General features: G+C 46.5%; 2 protein-coding genes across 2 annotated transcripts in view; both read right to left on the bottom strand.

Moving 5' to 3' along the window:
• The window catches only part of LOC127691427 (guanylate cyclase soluble subunit beta-2), a 55005-nt gene extending 45143 nt beyond the window's left edge, over positions 1–9862 (bottom strand). Inside the window, exons 1-2 of the mRNA XM_052191236.1 lie at positions 9845–9862; positions 3766–3839 (exon numbers count right to left, since the gene is read on the bottom strand). Coding sequence (XP_052047196.1) covers positions 3766–3839; positions 9845–9847 — 77 coding nt within the window. The 5' untranslated portion in view covers positions 9848–9862. The remainder of the gene's footprint in view (positions 1–3765; positions 3840–9844) is intronic.
• Positions 9863–19197: 9335 nt separating this feature from the next.
• The window catches only part of C8H13orf42 (chromosome 8 C13orf42 homolog), a 35623-nt gene continuing 34262 nt past the window's right edge, over positions 19198–20558 (bottom strand). The window contains exon 4 of the mRNA XM_052191239.1: positions 19198–20422. Within this exon, the coding sequence (XP_052047199.1) occupies positions 20257–20422 (166 nt within the window). The 3' untranslated portion in view covers positions 19198–20256. The remainder of the gene's footprint in view (positions 20423–20558) is intronic.

The raw sequence follows: 20558 nt of genomic DNA, 5'->3' as shown, positions 1-20558 counted from the left end.
ACTCTTGGCTTTCCCAGGGCAATCACATAAATGTCTAGTTAGTTCTGACCATATGAGCACATCCTCACGACTAGATTAAGCAGACAGGCTACAATGAAAGAGCTAAAACCAGGTGATACAATCCCTGGCTATTGTCTTGCTAAGTCCTCTGCTCCTGGTGGTGTTTCTTCATTCCCTCCCGCAGGCTTGAGCCCTGTCTTATAACTCATTTCTTTCTCATTGCGGGGACCAGATAGACGCCCAACAAAATGTAGCCTACCCTTGATCATCGTCTGAGGGGCGGCGGTCCACCATAGCGGGGAAGGCGTGGGAATGGGCGTTTGCGCACATTTGGGTCAATCAGGAAGCAGAGGGAGACGGATGAAGAGGTCTCATCCACAGGCTCTTTCTTTGAGTTGCCTCTAGCTCAGCACTAATCATGTTCAGGCTGGGTTTTCTCTCCATCAATCCTTTCCGGAGACACCCTCACAGACACTCCCAGGAGTACACCCTGGTCATACCCTAGGCATTGTTTTAATACAAGCAAGTTGATGATCAACCAATTATCCCAGGATCCTTTTTTAATGTTCTTTATCCTTCAAGTTCATCCAAATGACAGAGTGAGAGAAGATGACACAGAAATGACATGATCCTTCTAGGGAGGTCACACCAGGGGTCCAAAGAAGGAAAGTCCTTTCTGTTATCTTTGCACGTGAAATCCCCCTTTTGTCTTGGATTCGGGATGCAAAGCCAAGCCGAGTGCCAGTCAGTAGTCAGTAATACCACCGCTTTATGATGGACGAGAGGTTGCAAGGCCTGCCTTGACAGCGCATCCCAGTTGCCAGCAAGAGGCACAGCTGAACACAGGGCTTGCTTCTGAGGACTCCAGCAATTTCCGAAACTCTTTCCTTTCTCCTAAGTGGGGCAGACAATGGGAGCCAAGCTGAATCCTGAACAAGGAATGAGATGGTACAGAGCGTTGAACCAAAAATCCATCTTTCCCTCTTGCCAGCTATGGTGGCCCACACTGAGTACCTGGAAGGCCAGGCTGAGAGGGGCATCCATTGGCTCATGCTGACCTTAGGAAGCCAGATCTCTGGAGACAGCAAGCCGGCCAGCAGAACAGTTTCTTACAATGTTGAGTTGAATGCGGTTGCTCTTGCTGCGTCTATGCATTGGAGGAGGGGGAAACTCGGTGGGGCTCCTACAAGGTTCCTCAGGAAGTGTTTGCTGTTCTGATTGGTTCTCTCCTCCACTCCAGAAGACAGGTGTGGTATTCTTCCAAGCGGAATCAGAGATTCAGGTAAAGGGGGCACGTGGCTCACAGACACACACATGCTCCGTACGTAGTCCCCCCACCTCCCAATCCCATGAAAATAAGCTGACAGTCAACCATGCGTCCCGTGGAAGCAGCTAATGTTCTCTGTGTTCGCTTCCGGCTGAGCACCTTTTCAGCTGTCCGACTTACACATCTCCTAACACCTCCCACACACCTACATGCAATGATCATTCCTTTATGGTGAAACACTTGGTTCATTGAGCACTTAGATATTGTGCTGTGGCCAGGCAGACTGTAAATCATAGTTCTGGCTTTTGACTCTCCAGACACTGTAGCCCTGGGCCCCAGAGAGGTTCCCCAGCCTACTGCAGTGTGTGCCTCACAGACTTCATAAGCTCGCACTCTCTCATTTTCCTCCCAAGGCTGATACCACCAGGCATAGATGGAGACAGAAGGAGATAGGGGGACACAGAGTGTTAAGTGACTCCTGCCTGACTGTTTTATGGCAAGACAAATGATCTCAGTGTCCCGTGGGACATGGACCTGTGACGCCCTGCTTTCTGCATTCCAGGTCTGTAAGGTAAGGTCTCTCTCTGCAGATGGTGACATCATCTGGGGGAGTGATTTATTGGATTCATTAACCCTGCAGCGTTTTTTTCACAGCACCAGACATACCGACGGAGGTCAGCAAATGCACCTCCACAGAGATGCCCTCTGCACACACCCAGAGACATGGCCTAAGCTAGAAGAAGATGTGTTGCCATCACTTCCTCCACATATATGTGCATGTGTGTGATATAGGATAAAAGCGTAGGTTACCAGCTGGTTTGCAATGTCAGAGCATGTGTTCATCCTCGTAGCTTTTGGTTCCTGGGGCTGCACTGTTAGTGCCGATAGGCAAGTCCCTGATGTTCTGCATCTTAACCAGGATTGGCTACTATGAAGACTTAATAAGCAAAGCCTAATTATTTTAATTTAACTGTTCTTGATAAACTGAAGAAGCCAGTCATCTTCCATAGTTTTTAATTCATTTCTCTCTATAGAACTAGGTGATTTCTGAGAACTTCAAACCCCTGTCTATAACACTGGAAGATGTGGATCCAGGAGTATTACAGAAATCTAACGAGGGATGCTTTAGGGATATAAATGACAGAATTTTAAACTTGGATGGAATCAGGAAGGTAAAACTAAGAATGATCTAATGATCCAAGTAAAAAGGGAGGCGGTGGCTTAGGAGGAACCTGCTTGTCTAGTACATTCAAGACTGTTCAGTTCCTAGTGTGCTCTCTCCTTCTCTCTCCCCTCTTCCTCTGTCTCTTTCCCCACTTCCCTCACATATATGATTTGCTCTCTCATCAGTGATTATAAGCAACAGAAGAGGACTGTAGGTCAGTGCCAAGGGCCTAGCATGAGCCTAACATGAGCCTACCATGGGCATATCATGAGCCTAGCATGAGGCTAGCATGGGCCTAGCATGGACCTAGCATGAGCCTAGCATGAGCCTAGCATGGGCCTAGCATGGGCCTAGCATGGCCCAAGGCCCTGAGTTTAATCCCTGCTGTTAGGAGAGGAAGGAAAAGGAGTAGAGAAAGACAGAGACATAAAAAAGAGAACACACACACACACACACACAGAGAGAGAGAGAGAGAGAGAGAGAGAGAGAGAGAGAGAGAGAGAGAGAGAGAGAGAGAGAATGGAAGTTCATTAATTAATACATGATAGAATCATGTGACTATTTTTTGTTTGTTTGTTTGTTTGTGTTTTTCGAGACAGGGTTTCTCTGTATAACCCTGGCTGTCCTGGAACTCACTCTGTAGACCAGGCTGGCCTCGAACTTAGAAATCCGCCTGCCTCTGCCTCCCACTTGCTGGGACTAAAGGCCTGCGTCACCACTGCCCGGCTTATGTGACTTCTTGGTAACACTTGGAGGGGCTCCCTCCCTGTTTTTAGGCTTATTTAAGAGACAGAGAAGATATGGGGGGTCAGTAAAGCACTTGTCACAGGAGCATGAGGACCTACGTTTGAGTCCCTAATACCCACACAAAAGCAGGGCATGGTGGTCCATGTCTGTCACTCCAGCATGGGATGGTGGAAGGCAGGGGCAGGCAGATCCTTAGAACTTTCTGGTTAGCTAGTCTAGCCAAATCAGTGAACTCCAGGTTCAGTGAGAGACCCTGTCTCAAACATGATAGAGGAGATTGACTGAGGAAGGCCTCTGATGGTGACCTCTGGCCTCTGCATGCACACACACTCACATGTATCCCTACACTTTATACATGTACATATACATGCACATGGACATACAGAACCCAGTGTGGGTTAAGGAGTCTTCTCTGTGTCTAGCTAGTATGTTTAAGTCATTTACGGTTGATGTCCTAGTCACTAAACCACACTGAGAACTAAAGTAGTGTAGTTACCCATTCAACTGTCTCAGTCAGGAAGTCAGTAAAATACTAGAATTGTTCAAAACAAAGGAAAGGGTAAACAACAACAACAGGGGTACTTACTTTAGCTTTTCCCACGTCTCCTCTCCAAATTTCTCTGTCACAAGAGACTGCAGACAGGTGTTGATGAATCCGTACTAGAGCACAAAAGGAGAAAGAATGTGGAGAATGAAGAACGCGCTCTAGACCTGACTGAGGACCTTCCTGGGGTTCTCTAGACTGAGTAGCTGCCGCCCTTTCCTGGGGGAGGGAAAGCGGAGCTGCCTGCCTGCAGCTGTGGCACGCAGACAGGGATCCTGTGAGCTGAAGGTCCAACCACTTTGAGAAGGAGCTTCCTGCTCCCTGGGATCCCACTTTAAACAGGGGGTTGTTGGTTAGATGAGGGGTTCGAGTCATTATGTCAGGCATTGGGAACCTGAGGGCACACACTTCACGTCAGGTTCAAAAAACAGAGTGAAAGGATGCATTGTTTTCTTTATTAACAAAATGAAATTTATTAACAAAATGTGTTCAGGAAGCAAAGGGTGGAGAAAAAGAAACCAGCAGTACAGACTGAGAAAGATGGACTGGGGTGTGGCTCAGTGGTCGAGTCCTTGCCTGGCATGTGCACAAGCCTGGGTCCCCTCACTAGAATAAAGAAAGAGAAGAGGAGATGGAGGAGGGAGAGAGAAGGAAGAGAGGAGAGGAGAGGATTAACTCTGGAAGGATGAACCTGACTCCACTCCACCGCTCACACAGGGAGGGAGAGAGACCTCTGCAATAGGCTCGTCCTCTTCTGTTCTCTTCTGTGCTCCAGCAGAACCAGAGGAAGACTTCTGAGCACCTCCCTTTAGTGCCCACTCTGGTCCCACGCAGGTCACCCTCCTTCCTCAGCTCCCGGGCCCCTACCCCAAGCCCAAATTCTATTTGAAAGCCCCAATGACCTGAGATCTAGAAGTTTCCTTCCTAAAACAAAGGATCTTCATGTTTATCACTGGCTGACTGGCTGGAAGATGGCTGCATATTTCTGAATTGTCACAGAGCGTTTCTCTTTCTTATTTTAGGTTTTCAAGGCAGGGTTTCCTCTAATCCAGGCTGAACTCAAACTATGTAGGCAAGGATGGCCCTGGATTCCAGGTTCTCTTGCCTTTATTTCTCAAGTGCTGTAGTGTGCCATCAGAGTCCTCTCCATAGGTGTGTGTGTGTGTGTGTGTGTGTGTGTGTGTGTGTGTGTGTGGTGTGGTATGTGTATATGTGTGTGTGCTATGTGTGGTGTGTGTGTGCTTCTGTTCATGCATGGTGTGTGCCTCTGTGTACATGTCTGCCTTTATCTCCTCTCTCTGTCTCTCTTGGTGTCTGTGTCTGCCTGTGTCTGCCTGTGTCTGCCTGTGTCTGCCTGTGTCTGCCTGTGTCTGTCTCTGTCTCTGTCTCTGTGTGTGTGTGTGTGTGGGGGGGGGTAGACCAGAGGTCAAAGTTGCGTGGTATGGTGTCTTCCTCGACCACTCTTCAGACAGGTGTCTCTCAATGAACTTGAAGCTCACTGGTTGACTAGACTAGCTGGCCAGCAAGCTCTAGAAATTGTTCTGTCTCTACCTCCAAGGGCTAGCATTGCAGCGCCCCCCCCCCAACCCATATAGATCAGGTTTTTACACAGGTGCTAGATATCTGAACTCAGACCCTTATGCTTTGTGTAACCAGCAGTTTGTCAACTGAACCAGCCTCCCAGGCCCATGACAGAAGTTTTAAAGATATGGCACAGTACAGAGGGCCACACTGGCAGACTCTGCCCTGGAAGCAGGCCCTGTGACCTGCTGGAGTTCATTCCCACAACAGTGTCCAGATGTGTCCTTACCCCAGCGCGACACCAGTCACTCACACACGTAAAGTACAGCTTCACTTTTGTGTGCACTCCTCTGACCTTGCCTGGCCTCCTTGCAGGCTCCTGCAGCAGACAGGGTCCCTCTTCTCCCTTTCCTCAATCACAAGCTCCAGAAGGTGACAATGCATGAATCATTTCCCTAAATTTTGATTAAAGTCCTCACACACAAGATAGTACCTCACACACAACAGGTACTTAATAAAGACACTAAGTAAGTGAGCACTTAACGGAAGCCTTGAGTCTGAGCTCCTGGGAATCCTTAAACATCCCCATGGATTCCAAATCAATCCAGCTGAACAAAGACCATAACTTTTAACCTTTGCAAATGGATGCAGGATCAGATGAGAGCATTGCACCCACTGTCTGCATCCAAATGACCATAAATACCTACCAGTGCACAGAAAGGGAAACCGAGGCTCAGGGGAGTTCAATAGCTGCTGGATTGTAGCTCCGTCTTTTCTGGGTTTTAAGCACTTGGTAGTACACCCTAGATTTGCTCAGTAAGACAAGCGGCCCAGCTTTTCGTCTTTCATGTTCAGCAGTGTCTGGGGTTCCCAAGCCCATAGGGAATCCCACACAGCCTCTAAGGCTTGTGGTCAGGTTGTCAGCTCCAGCCAGGGCTCAGGAGGGCTCAGGGCTGACCTTGTCTGCACAAATCCTCAGCCCTCTGGCTCAGCACCACACAGTTTTTGAGAAGTAAATAAAGGTAAAAGGAGTGTGTTCTTCTCCTTCACTGCAGACAGGAGATGGTACTGCTGGGGAGAGCATAAAGTCATGACAGGTTGCTTCACGGGGTGTGCCCAGGGCTGCTGGGGATGCTGCGCTCCCCAGTCTGCAGGGGATACTTTCACCATCCCAATATAGACATTCAAGGACTATGTGGAAACAGGCAAGAGTCACCGGCCAGCCTTAGCGTTGCTCTCTGAAGCTCTGCTTCCAGCATGGCTCTCCAGGAAGATCAACAAGCCAGCAGGGCTTCCCACTGGCTGGGGCCATCCCAGTCCTTCAGAACATACTCAGGTCCTACCCGAGGTGCGCAGAGAAAGGCTTGTATTTGAAAGAAGTGTTAACATGTTTGTAAAAGGTTAAAGAGCTAACTAAATCCTTCTACTCCGTGAGCTAGGCAGGAGATGATAGCATTCGGTAAATGATAGTGTGTGTGTGTGTGTGGGGGGGGGTAGGAAACTGTTGTTGGGTTGTACATTAGTGATTCTGGAGTCACCCCTACAAGATGATTGCTAAGCCAAAGTCCCTGCTGTCTGACATTGGCCCCTCCCTAAATCTCACAATGGGGATCAGAATGAGCCTTCCTCCTGGAGCTAAAGGACATGATAGGATAGAAGCACAGGACAACTGTAAGTGCCAAGAGAGTATGCACCAGAGGGCGGGGGACATGGCAGCTCTGTAGAGTACTCGCTGAGTATGTGTGAGAGCTGGGGTTGACCTCCAAGCCCACAGAACCTGGGCATGACGGCCCGTGCCTGTTACCCCAGCACTCTGGAGGCAGAAGGAAGACTAGAAGTTCATGGTTATCCGTGTACACATAATGGAGGCAAGGCAAGCCTGAGCTACATAAGATTCAGTCTCACAGGTACATAATTTACCTATTATATGTAAAGTGAGGTCTGGTCTAGTGTATAGTATCTGCTTTTGCAAAACCAGCCATTTCTTAATAAGATATCAAAGTGATTTTTCTAGATATATATGGATAACTAAACCAATAGTCACGTCTTCTACTCAAGTATAGAACCAAATCAATACAAACAGTATATGATGAGAAGAAATGTAGTAAGATGCTGGCTGGGGGCTGAGGATGTGGCTCTGTTGGTAGAGTGCTTGTCTAGCACGCATGGAAGTCCTGGATTCCATCCTTACTACTGCCTGAGCCAGGCATGGTGGTGCACGTCTAGATTCTCAGTTCTTGGAGAGTGGAGGCAGGAGGATCAAAATTCAAGGTCAGCTAGGTGGTGAGTTAAAGGCCAACCTGGGCTACAAGAGATCTTGTATTAAAAAACAAGGGTTTTTATGTTTGGAATAATTAATACAAGATGTGACAATTTTATTAAAGGGTTTTGTTTAAGAATATTTTAATTTTTTTTTTTTGTCCCAGAGCTGAGAGGAGAAAAGTAGACACAAGCTTCCATCCGTAACCAAGAAGAGATCTAATCAACAACCACTTGCAAAGGAAAAATCAGTTTTCTCTGATGGAGTATCAGTTAAATGGGATCTAAGGGCAGACTCCATGCCCGGCAGCAAATGGCCAAAACAAAACGAACTCAGTGCAGCTTCTGTAGATTCTTTTTTGTGCTTTTTGTTTGTTTGTTTTGTTTTTGTCCCATATTTCTTTGTTTGGGCATTTTTAATCTTTCTTATCTTTTGTTTTTATATTATGGCTTCTAATTTTGTGTTTTTATAGTTTTGTGTGTATATGTATGTGTGTGTATGTGTGTGTATGTATGTATGTATATGTGTGTATGTATGTGTGTATATGTGTGTATGTATGTATGTATGTATGTGTATGTATGTGTATGTATGTGTGTATATGTGTGTATGCATGTGTATGTATGTGTGTGTATATGTGTGTGTGTATGTGTTATGTATGTGTTTGTATTTATCATGCTTCTCTTTCTTTTTTTCTTAATTCTATTTGGTTTGCTTTATTTGCCTGTTTGTTTTCTAAAGAGATCAAGAAGGAAGCGTATGGAGTTGGGTGTGGGGAGGTAAGAAGGATCTGGGAAGAGATGACGGAGGAGAAATCCTGATCAGAATGTATTGTACGAATTTTCTATAAAATCATTTTAGTTTTTGTTTGTATTTTTGAAGCAGAATTTCATGTAGAATTTCAAGGCAGGCTTTGAACTTGTAGCAGAGGTTGGCCTCTACCTTCTGACTCTCTCCCAGCCTTCTGGGTGCTTCTATTATAGGTATAGACCTTCTTTATGAAGCATTGAAAATAAAAACTGGGGGAGTTCATGGGGGGAGCTAGGCAAGCCCCACACTGAGCTGTTTCTCAGTCCTGGTGCCTTTATTTTTTGGCCTAATATAGTAGTGTTTTTAAAATGTTTTCAATAAAAAACAGAGAGTTATACTTCAGAATAAAACTGTAAGAGAAGCAACTTTAAAGCCCAGTTAGCAGCAAGGCAGTGACTCATTCCAAAGACAGCCTTCCCATTTATACACTGCTGAGGCGATGCCAACCCACCAACTCTTGATTTTTTAAGATATATTTCATGTCACACACACATACACACACACACACACACACACACATGTTCATATATCTTGTTATATGCTAAATGAGTCACAGGATTTTAAACTCTCAGAAGGCCTGTGAAGATGCCAATCAATCCTCCTGGGTGCCCCCACCCAGCTCTCCTTGGTGACATCATGTGTGACTGAAGCCTCTCTCAGAGTTGAGTTCCTTTCTCACGGCGCTGTCAGTGTTAGCTAACCCAGCGAGCCGAAGGCCATGCTTTTGTTGTTTTTTGTGTGCTTGCCTTGCTAACCTTTGAGCTATTCAGGATCCCATCCATCTTGCATTCACTTGTCCTGTCTCCACATCACCTTCCACCACCCTGTGACGGTGTACCACAGGACAGCTAATGTGCTTCACGTGGCACACCATGCTACCCCACCCTGTGACGGTGTACCACAGGACAGCTAATGTGCTGCCCACAGCACACTGTGCTACAGGAGCATCCGCCAGGATTCTCCATGTTAAGCCCTACCACAATTTCCTCAGTAATTACTAAATATTTGCTAAAGGTAATTTAAAGCGATGCAAATGTCCCATTTCTGTTGAAAATCTGCCCCTTTTCCTGCCATGTCCGGCAGAGTTTGCTAGTGGCAGATGCTACTGTGCAATTCAATTGTTACTTCCCATTTCTTAAGGATTCTTCCGGAAAGAAGAATTGCACCTCAAATTGACATTTTTAGTTACAACAAGATATCCAAGATAGGTGGACATGAAGAAGTCAGAATGTGAGGCAATCCCGTGACCATATTCAGCGACAAAGAGTGACAAAGAGCGGAGTTGGCAGACTGACCTTGAAACGCAACGGACTCAGAAAGGTAGATAATTGTTATGACTCATAAAACTTGCTTGACTTTTAATTTAAAGCTGAAATCGCTTTTCTTTTGAAATTCCTCATCTAGACTTTTGCAAACTATCTAGAGTTGTATTACTTTTGGATCATTTTTGTCAAAATCTTGAACGAAGTTACCTAGACCTGAGGTGAGGGGGACTCTGTGTCAGCAGAACAGAGGCCACTGGTAGCTACTTACCATGGTGTCCAGCAACGTGTCTCCAGGCCGGAGCTGCACACACCCAGCGTCTTACCAAGTCTCTGGAAGTAGGCTTACAGCAGTCAAGGTGCTCTGCAGTGAAGCTAGGAACTGACCTCGGCCTTCTGCTGAACCCTGCCCGGGAAGGAAAAGCTGGGGTGTTCCTGTTGGAAGCAAGCAGGGATTGCCACCTGACACCCCAGGGTACACATCACAAATGCTAAGCTCTCTCAGGAGTTGGGTGTGAAGCTCAAACTATGTCCCTGAGGTGCCAACACAATAACCTTTCCATGCTGTCCCCGCAGAAGCTGTACCCCAGGGAGCAGAGACCAGCAGAGCTCCAGGGGGCTGATATACTGCCTTACCACCTATGTGGGTGACAAATTAGGGGTCTTGAAAGAACAGTGCCCCAGTCCTGCCAGACCCTCAAGACAGTGGTGACTCTTCCTACTGATTGTGCTGTGCGTGCCCTTTCCTCTGCAGAGGGTTTCTGGTCTCTACTGTCTTCCTGTTTTTCTTCCTTTCTATCTCCCTTCCTTTCTTTTTTCTTATTTTCTTCCTTTCTTCCTTCCTTTCTCCCTCCCTCCCTTATTTCTTTTTTCTTTCTTTCTTTTTTCTTTCTTCCCTTCCCTCCTTTCTTTCTTTCTTTTCTTTTTCTTTTTTCTTTTTTTGGTTTTTCGAGACAGGGTTTCTCTGTGTCCTGGAACTCACTCTGTAGACCAGACTGGCCTCGAACTCAGAAAATCGCCTGCCTCTGCCTCCCAAGTGCTGGGATTAAAGGTGTGCGCCACCACTGCCTGTCAAGACAGGATCTTTAAATAGCTATGGCTGCCCTGGAACTATGTAGACCAGGCTGTTCTTAAACTCACAGAGATCTACCTGCCTTTTCCTCCAGAGTACCGGGATCAAAGGCATGCCTGGTTCTTTCTGAGATGCAGAAATTCCTGCCCGCTGTTTGACAAAGCCTTCCCCCCACCCCCACCCCCACCCCACAAAGCATGAGCCCTGAGGACACTAGGGACTGAGTCCAGCAGAGTAACTTCTGCAAGTCAGGTCATATGCACATTCCCAGAAGTTTGGACTTGGCTTCAAGTACAGCCCTCAGGAAGGTTGCCTCTTACAGGATACTGTCTACTAGAGGCTTCTAATTAAACCACTTTGGATGTCATCCAAGAAATGCCTGCCTCAACCAGCCCTTGGCCCTGCCATGCTATCACACAGAGTCCACTGGGACCTGAAAACTTCATTCTGCCACCGAATGGCTGCTGTGTTGAAGACCCAGGTACAGTTACAGGTGAGAAACCCAGCCCCTAACCAGATCCCACGAGTATCCCCTGAGGCTGTTACAGTGACCTGGTGTCTCTGGTGCGAAGGTAAGATGACCAATACATAAATATAACAAACCGAAGGAATAGGGTTGCCAGACCCTCCTGGGTACCGGGGGTGGGGGGGCCACAGCAGCTACTAAGATGTGACTCACAGTTAAGACAGCATCTCGCACACTTGACCATGCAGGATGGTTCACTGAAATGAGCGCCCAGACAGACTTCTCCTGTAGGTACCTGGCCATGCGTCTCGGGAGCTCCAGCTCGGCAAACGGTCCCCTCACAGCCTCCTTTCAGCCCTCTCCTGCCCAGCTGAGCTCGCCTGAGAAAGCTTTCCTGGCATCTCGTTCCTTGACTCTTTCCAGTGTGTTTCTCCTGGAGGCCAGAACCTCAGAGACACCAGGACTCTGCGAAGTCCCATCTTCATTTCGGGGGTGGGGGTGGGGTGGGGGGTTAGGCAGTGATTTTGCATATTTGCAAAAGCTAGAAGACTCTGTGCTGATTCTACGTGGAGAGGACATGTGGTCCTGAGAAAATGTCTCCAGGATAGATGATTTCCATACTTACGCTTCCCCACCCTTCCCATCACATTCAGCTGACAGCTCTTTCGGCCCTGCCAAACGTCCTCCTTGCTCTGATTCCCCCTCACAGCCCTCAACCCAGTCCCTGATTTTGCAAACACATACAAACGCTCACACTTACACTTCACAATAAGCAAATGGCTTTTCTTTTTACATTTTTTTTAAACCTCCCTCTTTCTTTTTCATGAAGCAGATGGAAGGTCTCGGGAACTTGGTGGAAATTAGGCTTTCTGATTTTCTAATAAATTTTAGCATCTCACGCAAGAAGCACAAGCCCATTTTCATTCTGATGTTAAGTGCCATATGGCCCATCATCCATGGAACGCAGCAGCTTCCTACCCAGAGTAATGTGGAAGGGAGGAGCGTCCCTAGGAGGCCACTGTGTGCAAACCAATCAGATTCCAGGGTGAATGCCATTTGATAACAATATTGTATATGGCAGAGGACTAATTATCCCTCTTTTATGGTATGTGTTAATTTTCTCTGCCAGTTTCCCTAATTACAACTGCCACCCAAAGGACTACTCTTTGTAAATACTCTGTAAACATTTGAAAAGACACAGACAGCATGTGCATGAGAAAGGCTGTCCCTGGCTTTCGAAGCTGTCTGCAAGATTAGCTGGCATCTCGTGTGTTTTTCAGATGCATTAGCAGCTGGGAGGACTTGTTACTGTATGGGAAGACCCCCTCCTTTCCCATGACATCACAGGCCTCCCTGGATATCCTGGGGTCACTGTTTTGAGAGACCAGTTTCTTGGTTTTAGGGGGTTTGGGGTTTTTATTGTTTTGTTTTGTTTTTTGCTCTTTGTTTGTTTGTGGCTGCCTTTGTTGCCCTCGAGTGAACAGTCCCACGAATTCTGGCAAATGTATATGCTAGCGTAACTCAGACCCCAATAGAGGCAGAGTGTCTGCATTGTCAAGGAAGTTCCCTTGGTTCCCTATTCAGCCAGCCCTCCACTCCCCCCCACCCAAGCCTTCCCACTGTCCTCCTCACTATACCTGTAGATGGTTTTACTTGCTCCCAAACTCCACTCGAGGGTGTCATACAGTGAGTGCACCTTCTGCCCTGTCTGACATTTTAACCTTTAGCACATACCCAGCACATAGCAATTCATACCCCGTCCTCCTTTCCATTAGACGGGTGTTCGTAAATACAACTTCATCAGACACACTTCAGATAACTTGTAAGCTGACCCAGCGAGACAGTCTTAGCACCCTGTGCAAGGAGAGGCGAGCTGTCATTGTTTAGAGAATAGCACGAGCTTAAATAAGCTTTCGCTCTTGGTTAAGGAAGCATAGGAGAGAGCCCGGGAACTCCCACCCTTATCTGGTTTTGCATTTGCATCTGTGTAGCATTGGGTGCTACTTGATTGTCTCCCCTGGTGCCGCTAACATCTCACTGAACTGTGGCTTGAGTGGGGATAACTGGGCTAAAGGTAGGGCTGAGGTAAAAGCCAGACTTTTGAGCCAGTCACCATGGGACTGGCCGTTGGCCATTGCCAGTTGGGAAGCTGAGGAGGGAGACTGTTCCGCAGGAGACAGAACAACATAGCAAGACCCTGTCTCAAAAACAAAACAAGACAAAACAAGACAAGAGTGTCAGGAGAGCAGCATTGTGATTGGAGCTTGTAATCTCACCACTAGGACAGCTGAGGGAGGGAAATGGGGGGCTCAAGTCATCAAGCCCCTGTCTCAAAAACAAATTAATAATTAATAATAATGATGATAATGATAATGATAAAATCAGTCTGAAACAAAGGCTCCAGATTTCTTCCAGTCCTATTTCCACAGTCATTAATTCAGCATGCAAATGTCAGGGGAACCAATCCCAGAAGACAGTCTATGTCCCTAACCAGCCACAGCCGGCAGCCATGCTTTAGACGGGTCACATCAGCTGTTGCAATCATCATTTGTTCCGGCCACACGCTCCGCTGTACTGGGCCCAGCGCACTCCACTTGGTTTAGGATAAATCACACAAAACTGCTGGGTTTTCACCCGTGGATGTGAGCAATGTCCTTAGGTTCTGCATCATTTCCTTTCCTCCTTACTATGACCCTGTAAAGTTGGTCCTCTTATCATTAGCCACCCTTCCCCTCTGGCCCTGAAAGATGCCAACAGTGGTGCAGAGAAACCAGAGGCTTTCTTGGGGCTCCCACACCACAGAAACTTAGTGAATCAGGTAATACCCCTTTCCTAGGAAAATTAATAGTAAATGACTTTATTATTGACTCTTTCAAAGATAAATAAGATGATGATGATGATGATGATAGATAGATAGATAGATAGATAGATGATAGATAGATAGATAGATGATAGATAGATAGATAGATGATAGATAGATAGATGATAGATAGATAGATAGATGATAGATAGATGATAGATAGATAGATGATAGATAGATAGATAGATAGATGATAGATAGATAGATGATAGATAGATAGATGAAAGATAGATAGATAGATAGATGATAGATAGATAGATAGATGATAGATAGATAGATAGATGATAGATAGATAGATAGATAGATGATAGATAGATGATAGATAGATAGATGATAGATAGATGATAGATAGATGATAGATAGATGATAGATAGATAGATAGATGATAGATGATAGATAGAGGCCCTCCCATCCCGTACACTGGAAGATGGAGTTTTGATTTGTGTGTGCACCAGGGCTTGGGTTTCAGCATTTCCTCCTTTCATTTCATATGAGCGCCTTCGCTTGGGATCCAGGAAACAAGAGAAAACGTAGGCTTTTTCCACAGTGAGGGCATTCACCCACGAGCCCAGCTCGCCTCCAGGCGGTATGAACCTGCTCTACCCTCTGCTCCCCCTCTCTTCAGCTTGCCTTTCGAAATTTCAGCCCGCGGCCGACGGGGAATTGCTGGACAAAAAGCGCCATCGTGTGGCCAAAGTCGAGCATACATACAGATCCCAGAAAGAGATACAGTGTACTCTGAGAAAGGTTGCCTTAACCATTAAATTAGGGCTAGAATCATCTCCAGGTCACAGTTTTGTAACTGCGGTGTTACATATGAAAACAGGCAAGGGTGATGATCATAAATCTAAAAGCATTGTGACACGCAGGGGCTCGTTTAAGAACAATGTCTGCTTCTTTCAAGTTTAACTGAATCAGATTTATTTGCTAAAGAGGCAATCAGGTGACCCAATTGCAAACAGGTCACATTACAAACAATTCGGTTGGCACTTAAATGCAGATGCTTTGAAAGACTGGAAAATGTTAGCTACCATATTGACCACGCCCATTGTGCCTCAGCTGCTGCTGTGAGGATTCCTGATTCTGCTCAGACCTGATTCTTTGTCAGGAGCTAGACAAGGGGGTGGAGGTAGGGGAGGGGACAGACCTGTGTCTTTGGAGAGGCCACTTTCATCACAGTGTCTTCCTGAAAGTGATTTTCTAATATCGTTTTTCCTCCAATGATGTTTAGAAGAACATTTCTTAGACATCTTCTTCCATTACTGTTTTAAGTGTGTGGCAAAATTAATATCCTAGGTGATAATTATAACCAGCTAATAATGTCTCTGGGCCCTGCACTCTGACAGGCAGTGATCATGTAATTATCACCTTAGCGCTCTAAGTTAGACCGTTATAGGCATGCATGTGATGTACACTATCATCCCAGCATCACCACAGCACAGCAAGTCCGAGTCCAGCCTGGGTCTTACCTCAGGCGAACGATGGTGCCGATGATGCCAGGCGTGTTGGCACACATATTTAATCTTGGCGCTTAGGAAGCAGAGGCAGGACCTCTCTGAGTTCGAGGCCAACCTATTCTGTGCATTGAGTTTCAGACCTATCAAAGCTACATAATGAGGCTGTTTATAAAAGGGGTGGGGCTAGAGGGATGGCTCCAAGCACTGTCCTAGCATAGGAATCAGGTTTTAGACCAAACAGATACATTAGGTGGCTCATAACTACTCATCTTCCCAGCTCCAGGGGGACCCAGTATCCTCTGCCTCCCTGGGTAGCTGCAGACAAATGTGCTCATGCAGGCACACACATATGTATAAACAAATACATGTTTTAATTGAAAATAACAGAGCTAGGCATAATGATTCTAAGTCATAATCCAAACTATTAGGAGATCATAGTGATAATAATTGTGATAATAACAATAATAAAGTATTATGATTTTCCTAGATTCCCATTTGGGATAAGTGAGGCCTCCCGTGTCCTCAGCACACCCCCAGTGCGAACTGCTCCTTCTCATTCTTCTCTCATCCATCTTCTTCTTCTGCTCCAGGTTCCCCCGCAGTCCCTGTCCGGCATCTCTGGCCGCTCTATTTCAGCATTTATGTCTCATGAATGAATTTAAGCTCTGAGCGGCCTCAAACCTGCCACACATCCTCCAGCACAGAGCATGCGCGATACAGCCTCAGCCTAAATCCCTCCCTCCCTCCCCACCAAACCCTTTACACGGTGGGTGATGTCTCTTGCTGTCCACTTCTTCACTTTGTTCATTCAGACCAACTGTCACTCAGGCCATCAACAGTCTGTGATTAGTGAGGCTCCAGGCACCGTGGACAGTAGCTCAGACTGTGTTCTCTCTCTTGCAGCTCCAAGTGAAGTAGGGAGCTTGTGTGAGCGAGCATCCTCGGGTTAGCTCATGAGGAGCACAACCAAGAGGACACCTGCTGGTGTGACTGCAAGCAAGCTGCCCGTGGAGAACGAGAGGAAACAGTAGTGTCTGAATACTCTTGCCCCAGCCAGCCTCCTGCCACTAACTCAGACTTTCCTGTGACAAGCCTTCAGTGACATCTTGTGGTACTGGGTATGTATGGTTGAAAAAAGAATGGCCTCCCAAAGACGCTCCACTAACCCCAGAACCTAGGAGCATTATCTTGCCTGAGATTCTGATTATTTGGTTAAATGAAAGATTCTGAGATGGATCAAGTATCCTGAATTATCCAAATAAGAGGGACCGATATCATTGCAAATGCCCTTATAAAAGGGAGGCAGCTGGAGCTCTGAGGAAGCAAAAGGCTGGGGTCATACAAGGACAGAGGCACTAGCCAAGGAATGCAGGCATCCCCAAAGGCCAGGGAGAGCTTCGGAAGGAGCAAGCCCTACTAACCCTGAGCCAACATGGCTAATTTGGGGTTCCCACTTCCAAATTTTAAGGTAATAAACTTGTGGGGAGTTTATGCTTTTATATTTGTGATAATTTATTTTTTAATTATGATTATTTTTGATAAATTATTAACAATAGCAAGAGACAAATCACTATGAAAGTCAGCCAGTAATGTGGGAATTATAGCCTTCTGTTAGAGATGCTCTGGTCTAACACCAGGTAGCTGTGTTCTCAGTTGCTGCATAGCAACCCAGTGATGGGAAGCTTCCATGGGGATGAGAGGACACAAAGCCAGTGGCTAAAGGCCAGGGAGTCTCACACTTCTTTAAAATTGTCTCTTTCTTTTTTTCATTTCTTTCCTTTTTCTTTCTGTTCCTTGTGTGTGTGTGTGTGTGTGTGTGTGTGTGTGTATTTATGTGTGTATGTGTTCACACATGTGCAGGTGTGCACATATGTGTGTGTGTGAAGGCTAAGAGACAATCTCAGGTGTCTTTCTTTGGGTGCCATCTATCTTGGCTTTTGTCTGAGCTAGGGTCTCCCACAGGTCTACAGCTTTGCAATTAGGATACGCTGACAGACTCTGGTAGTCCCAAAGATCCACCTGTCTCTACCTTCCCAGTGCTGGGATTACAAGTGTGTGCTACCAAACTTGGCTTTTAGAATCTTTGTTTTACTTTTTAAAAAAAGTTGGGGTAGAGAGATGGTTCAGTGGTTAAGAGTACTGACTGCTCTCCCAGAGGCCCTGAATTCAATTCCTAGCAACCACATGGTGGTTTACAACCATCTGTAATGTATCAGATACCCTCTTCTGATGTGTTTGAAGACAGCTACAGTGTACTCACATAAATAAAATAAATATTTTTTAAAAGTTGTAGAGAATTGAACTTAGGCCTTTCTGCTTACAAGAACTTTATTGAATAAGGCATCGTTCTACCTTTCATCTAACCAGACTAAGACAGTTTTGACTAACTGATCCCCTTAAATAACTGGATATCTCAAGAAGGACAAGAATCAGTCAGAGCATCTTGGTTTTCCCAAATCACATTTTATTGTTTCCAATTCGACTTATCTCAGAGCCTTGTATGTACAAGATTCATGAGCCATAGCCCAGATCCTGGGATTTACCATCATCTTCAAAGAAAAGTTGTCCCAGAAGACATGAATTCAACTCTGAGAACTTTGCAAGCAGGCTGTCTTACTAAAGACAAAGCATCTAAAGACAAAAGCATTTAAAGCCCCAAGCAAAGTGGACTGGTCTAGCTTCATATCCCAGAGAAGAAACCCCAGAGGGGAAAGTTCTCTGGGCTCTGAGCATCTTCTCCATCCTGCCCCCTTGACTTATCTTTAAACACAAGGTGACATGGTGGCTTCCCCAAGGTAGATCAGGGTGGCCTACTACAAACGGTGGCTTGGTGAGACTTCTTCCCCACTCCATCCCCCACCCCCAACTCCCAAGTTTGTCTGCACCAAAGAGCTTTCAAACACAGAACTTTAAAGAAAGCCACATTCAGGAAGAAATCTGTGCAGATGGACCACAGCATTAAAGCAGCTGTTTATAAAACAACTCTTCAAATGTTGCTTTTTGGTCAAGCAACAATCGAAAGAAACCTCCCAGACAGTGACGTTGGCACTTGAGAAACAATGCGGAGGACACAAAGGGCGGGTGTGTGTTCACCTGGGAAATGCTGGCTTGACCTCCCTAGGGCTGCTGCACGCTTGCTGTCACTTTTCTTCAGAGCTAAAAATTCTCAGCTTCAGACACGAAAGATAACATAAATAAAGGTTTTAATTATTACTATTTGATTTAAACAAACACCGCACAGAACTTGATGCAATTGTCATGTTCACTAAGCCTAGGGTGTCCCTGGCTTGATTTAGATAGCACTTTTCTTTCTATGTCTGCTTCCCTATCCCAGGCAGGCTAACATTTATGGGGATGCTCCTTGAAAAGTCACCATTGTATAATAAGATGCCAGAAGTCAGTGAGGAGGGTCTAATTCCACCCACAATCCTCCCCACCAGCATACCTGATCTCAGCTCTCTCAGAAGCTGAGTGGGTTTAGGCCAGGTGTGACGGCTTGATTGAGAATGGCCCCATACATTAAATATTGGGCCCCAGTTGGAAGAACTGTTTGGGAAGGATTGGGAGGTGTGGCCTTGTTGGAGGAGCTGTATTACTGGGATAACTTTGAGATTTCAAAAGTAGAAACTAACCCCAGTCAGCTTGTACACCTGTCATCTCTCTCCCCTCCCTCCCTGCCTTCCTCTCTCCCTTGTGGTTGTTATTTCAGGACAAGAGCTCTCAGCTTCTGCTCCAGTGCCGGGCCTGCCTGCTGGCAGGCTTTCTCCCCTCCATGATGGTCATGGACTCAGCCTCTGGAACCATAAGCTCCAAATAAACCCTTTCTTCTGTGAGCTGCCTTGGTCATGGCGTCTCATCACAGCAAGGGAATAGTGACTAAGACACCTGGTTAGTATTTGGATGAGAGAAAAAGCAGGAAGGTCGAAGTGGAGTGTCTTCTTAACTGGTGTAACTCTATGGCCAAATACAGACTGTGTGCTGGCCTGTATACAAAGCACACCCTGACAGTGGAGCAGCGAGTCAGCCAATGGCTGAACTACAAAATTCTTCCTAGACAGAAAGAACATCATGGTTCAGCTCCCTGGAACTGGGAGATGCAGAGCCTGTGATGAGCTGCTTGCGTGGATATAGCTTTGTGTGTGTAAGAATTAGGAAGGAGAATTAGAGAAGACCCACCTACCTCCACCACCTTGAGCCAGCTGTCTGTGAGGAGGAGCAGGACTGTTGGGCTGGGGGTGACAGTGTGATCATAAGGCGTGCCCTGATGCAACCTGTCTCTATCCTACTGAAAGGATGTTGGCCTCATTTTTACCCTAGTGGCAGAAGATTCTGGAAACCCTGAGAAGACCTAAAGCAGAGTGGGTACTTTCTGGATTGTGTATTGCATGAAAGGAGGGACCTCAGGACTTCACCAATAGGCTTCTGGGACACAGTCTTGGAAACTTTGGGCCAGAACTCCAGATTGGCTCCTTTCCAGTTCTGAGCACATTACCTACAGCCATGTGCAAAATCTCCTATGTGTGACAGGCCAGCCAAGGTGTAGGGACACTCATTCAGGTCCCCTGTGCCTCTGCTCTGGAACACCAGCGTCCAGGTTCCACTTTCTCCTAGCCACTCCCGTAGGAAGCCCAGGCTCTGACTCCCCCCAGGAAATGTCTCCCTGGGAAACTCAGCTTCTATTTGGCACTAGCTGGGCTCCGTCAGGTAGTGTGTCGAGGAGTTTGGTTGTCTTCCAGCTTTATAATTTCGTTTTTTAAACTCTACCAAACATTTCACACTGCCCTGAAAGCAAACCTCCTGTCACAGACCCAGGCTAAGGCAAATCAAATCAGGGCACTGTCCGCTCCCAGAGTCTTTCTCGGACCAGCCACTCCCCTTTGGGATACTCTGTCCCGTAATGATCATCTTCTAGAGACTCCTGTGTGAAGAACTCCTCATCCCACTCCGTGTCTTCTTTGGAGAAGCTGCGAAGGATCTGTCTGGAGCTCCCTAGACTGCAAGGAAAGAAAAGAAAATTGAGTTCAAGCCGGCCACTGCACAGAGGAGAGGGACACCTAAAGTACCACCATTCCTGCAGAGAACACCATGTTGTTCCCCCAGTTCTAGGCCTTGGGGTAGGGCGTGGATGGA

This window comes from Apodemus sylvaticus, chromosome 8, assembly GCF_947179515.1.
Source record: "Apodemus sylvaticus chromosome 8, mApoSyl1.1, whole genome shotgun sequence".
Lineage (NCBI taxonomy): Eukaryota > Metazoa > Chordata > Mammalia > Rodentia > Muridae > Apodemus > Apodemus sylvaticus.
Note: the sequence above shows the minus strand (reverse complement) of the source record. Positions and strands in the feature narration are given on the sequence as shown.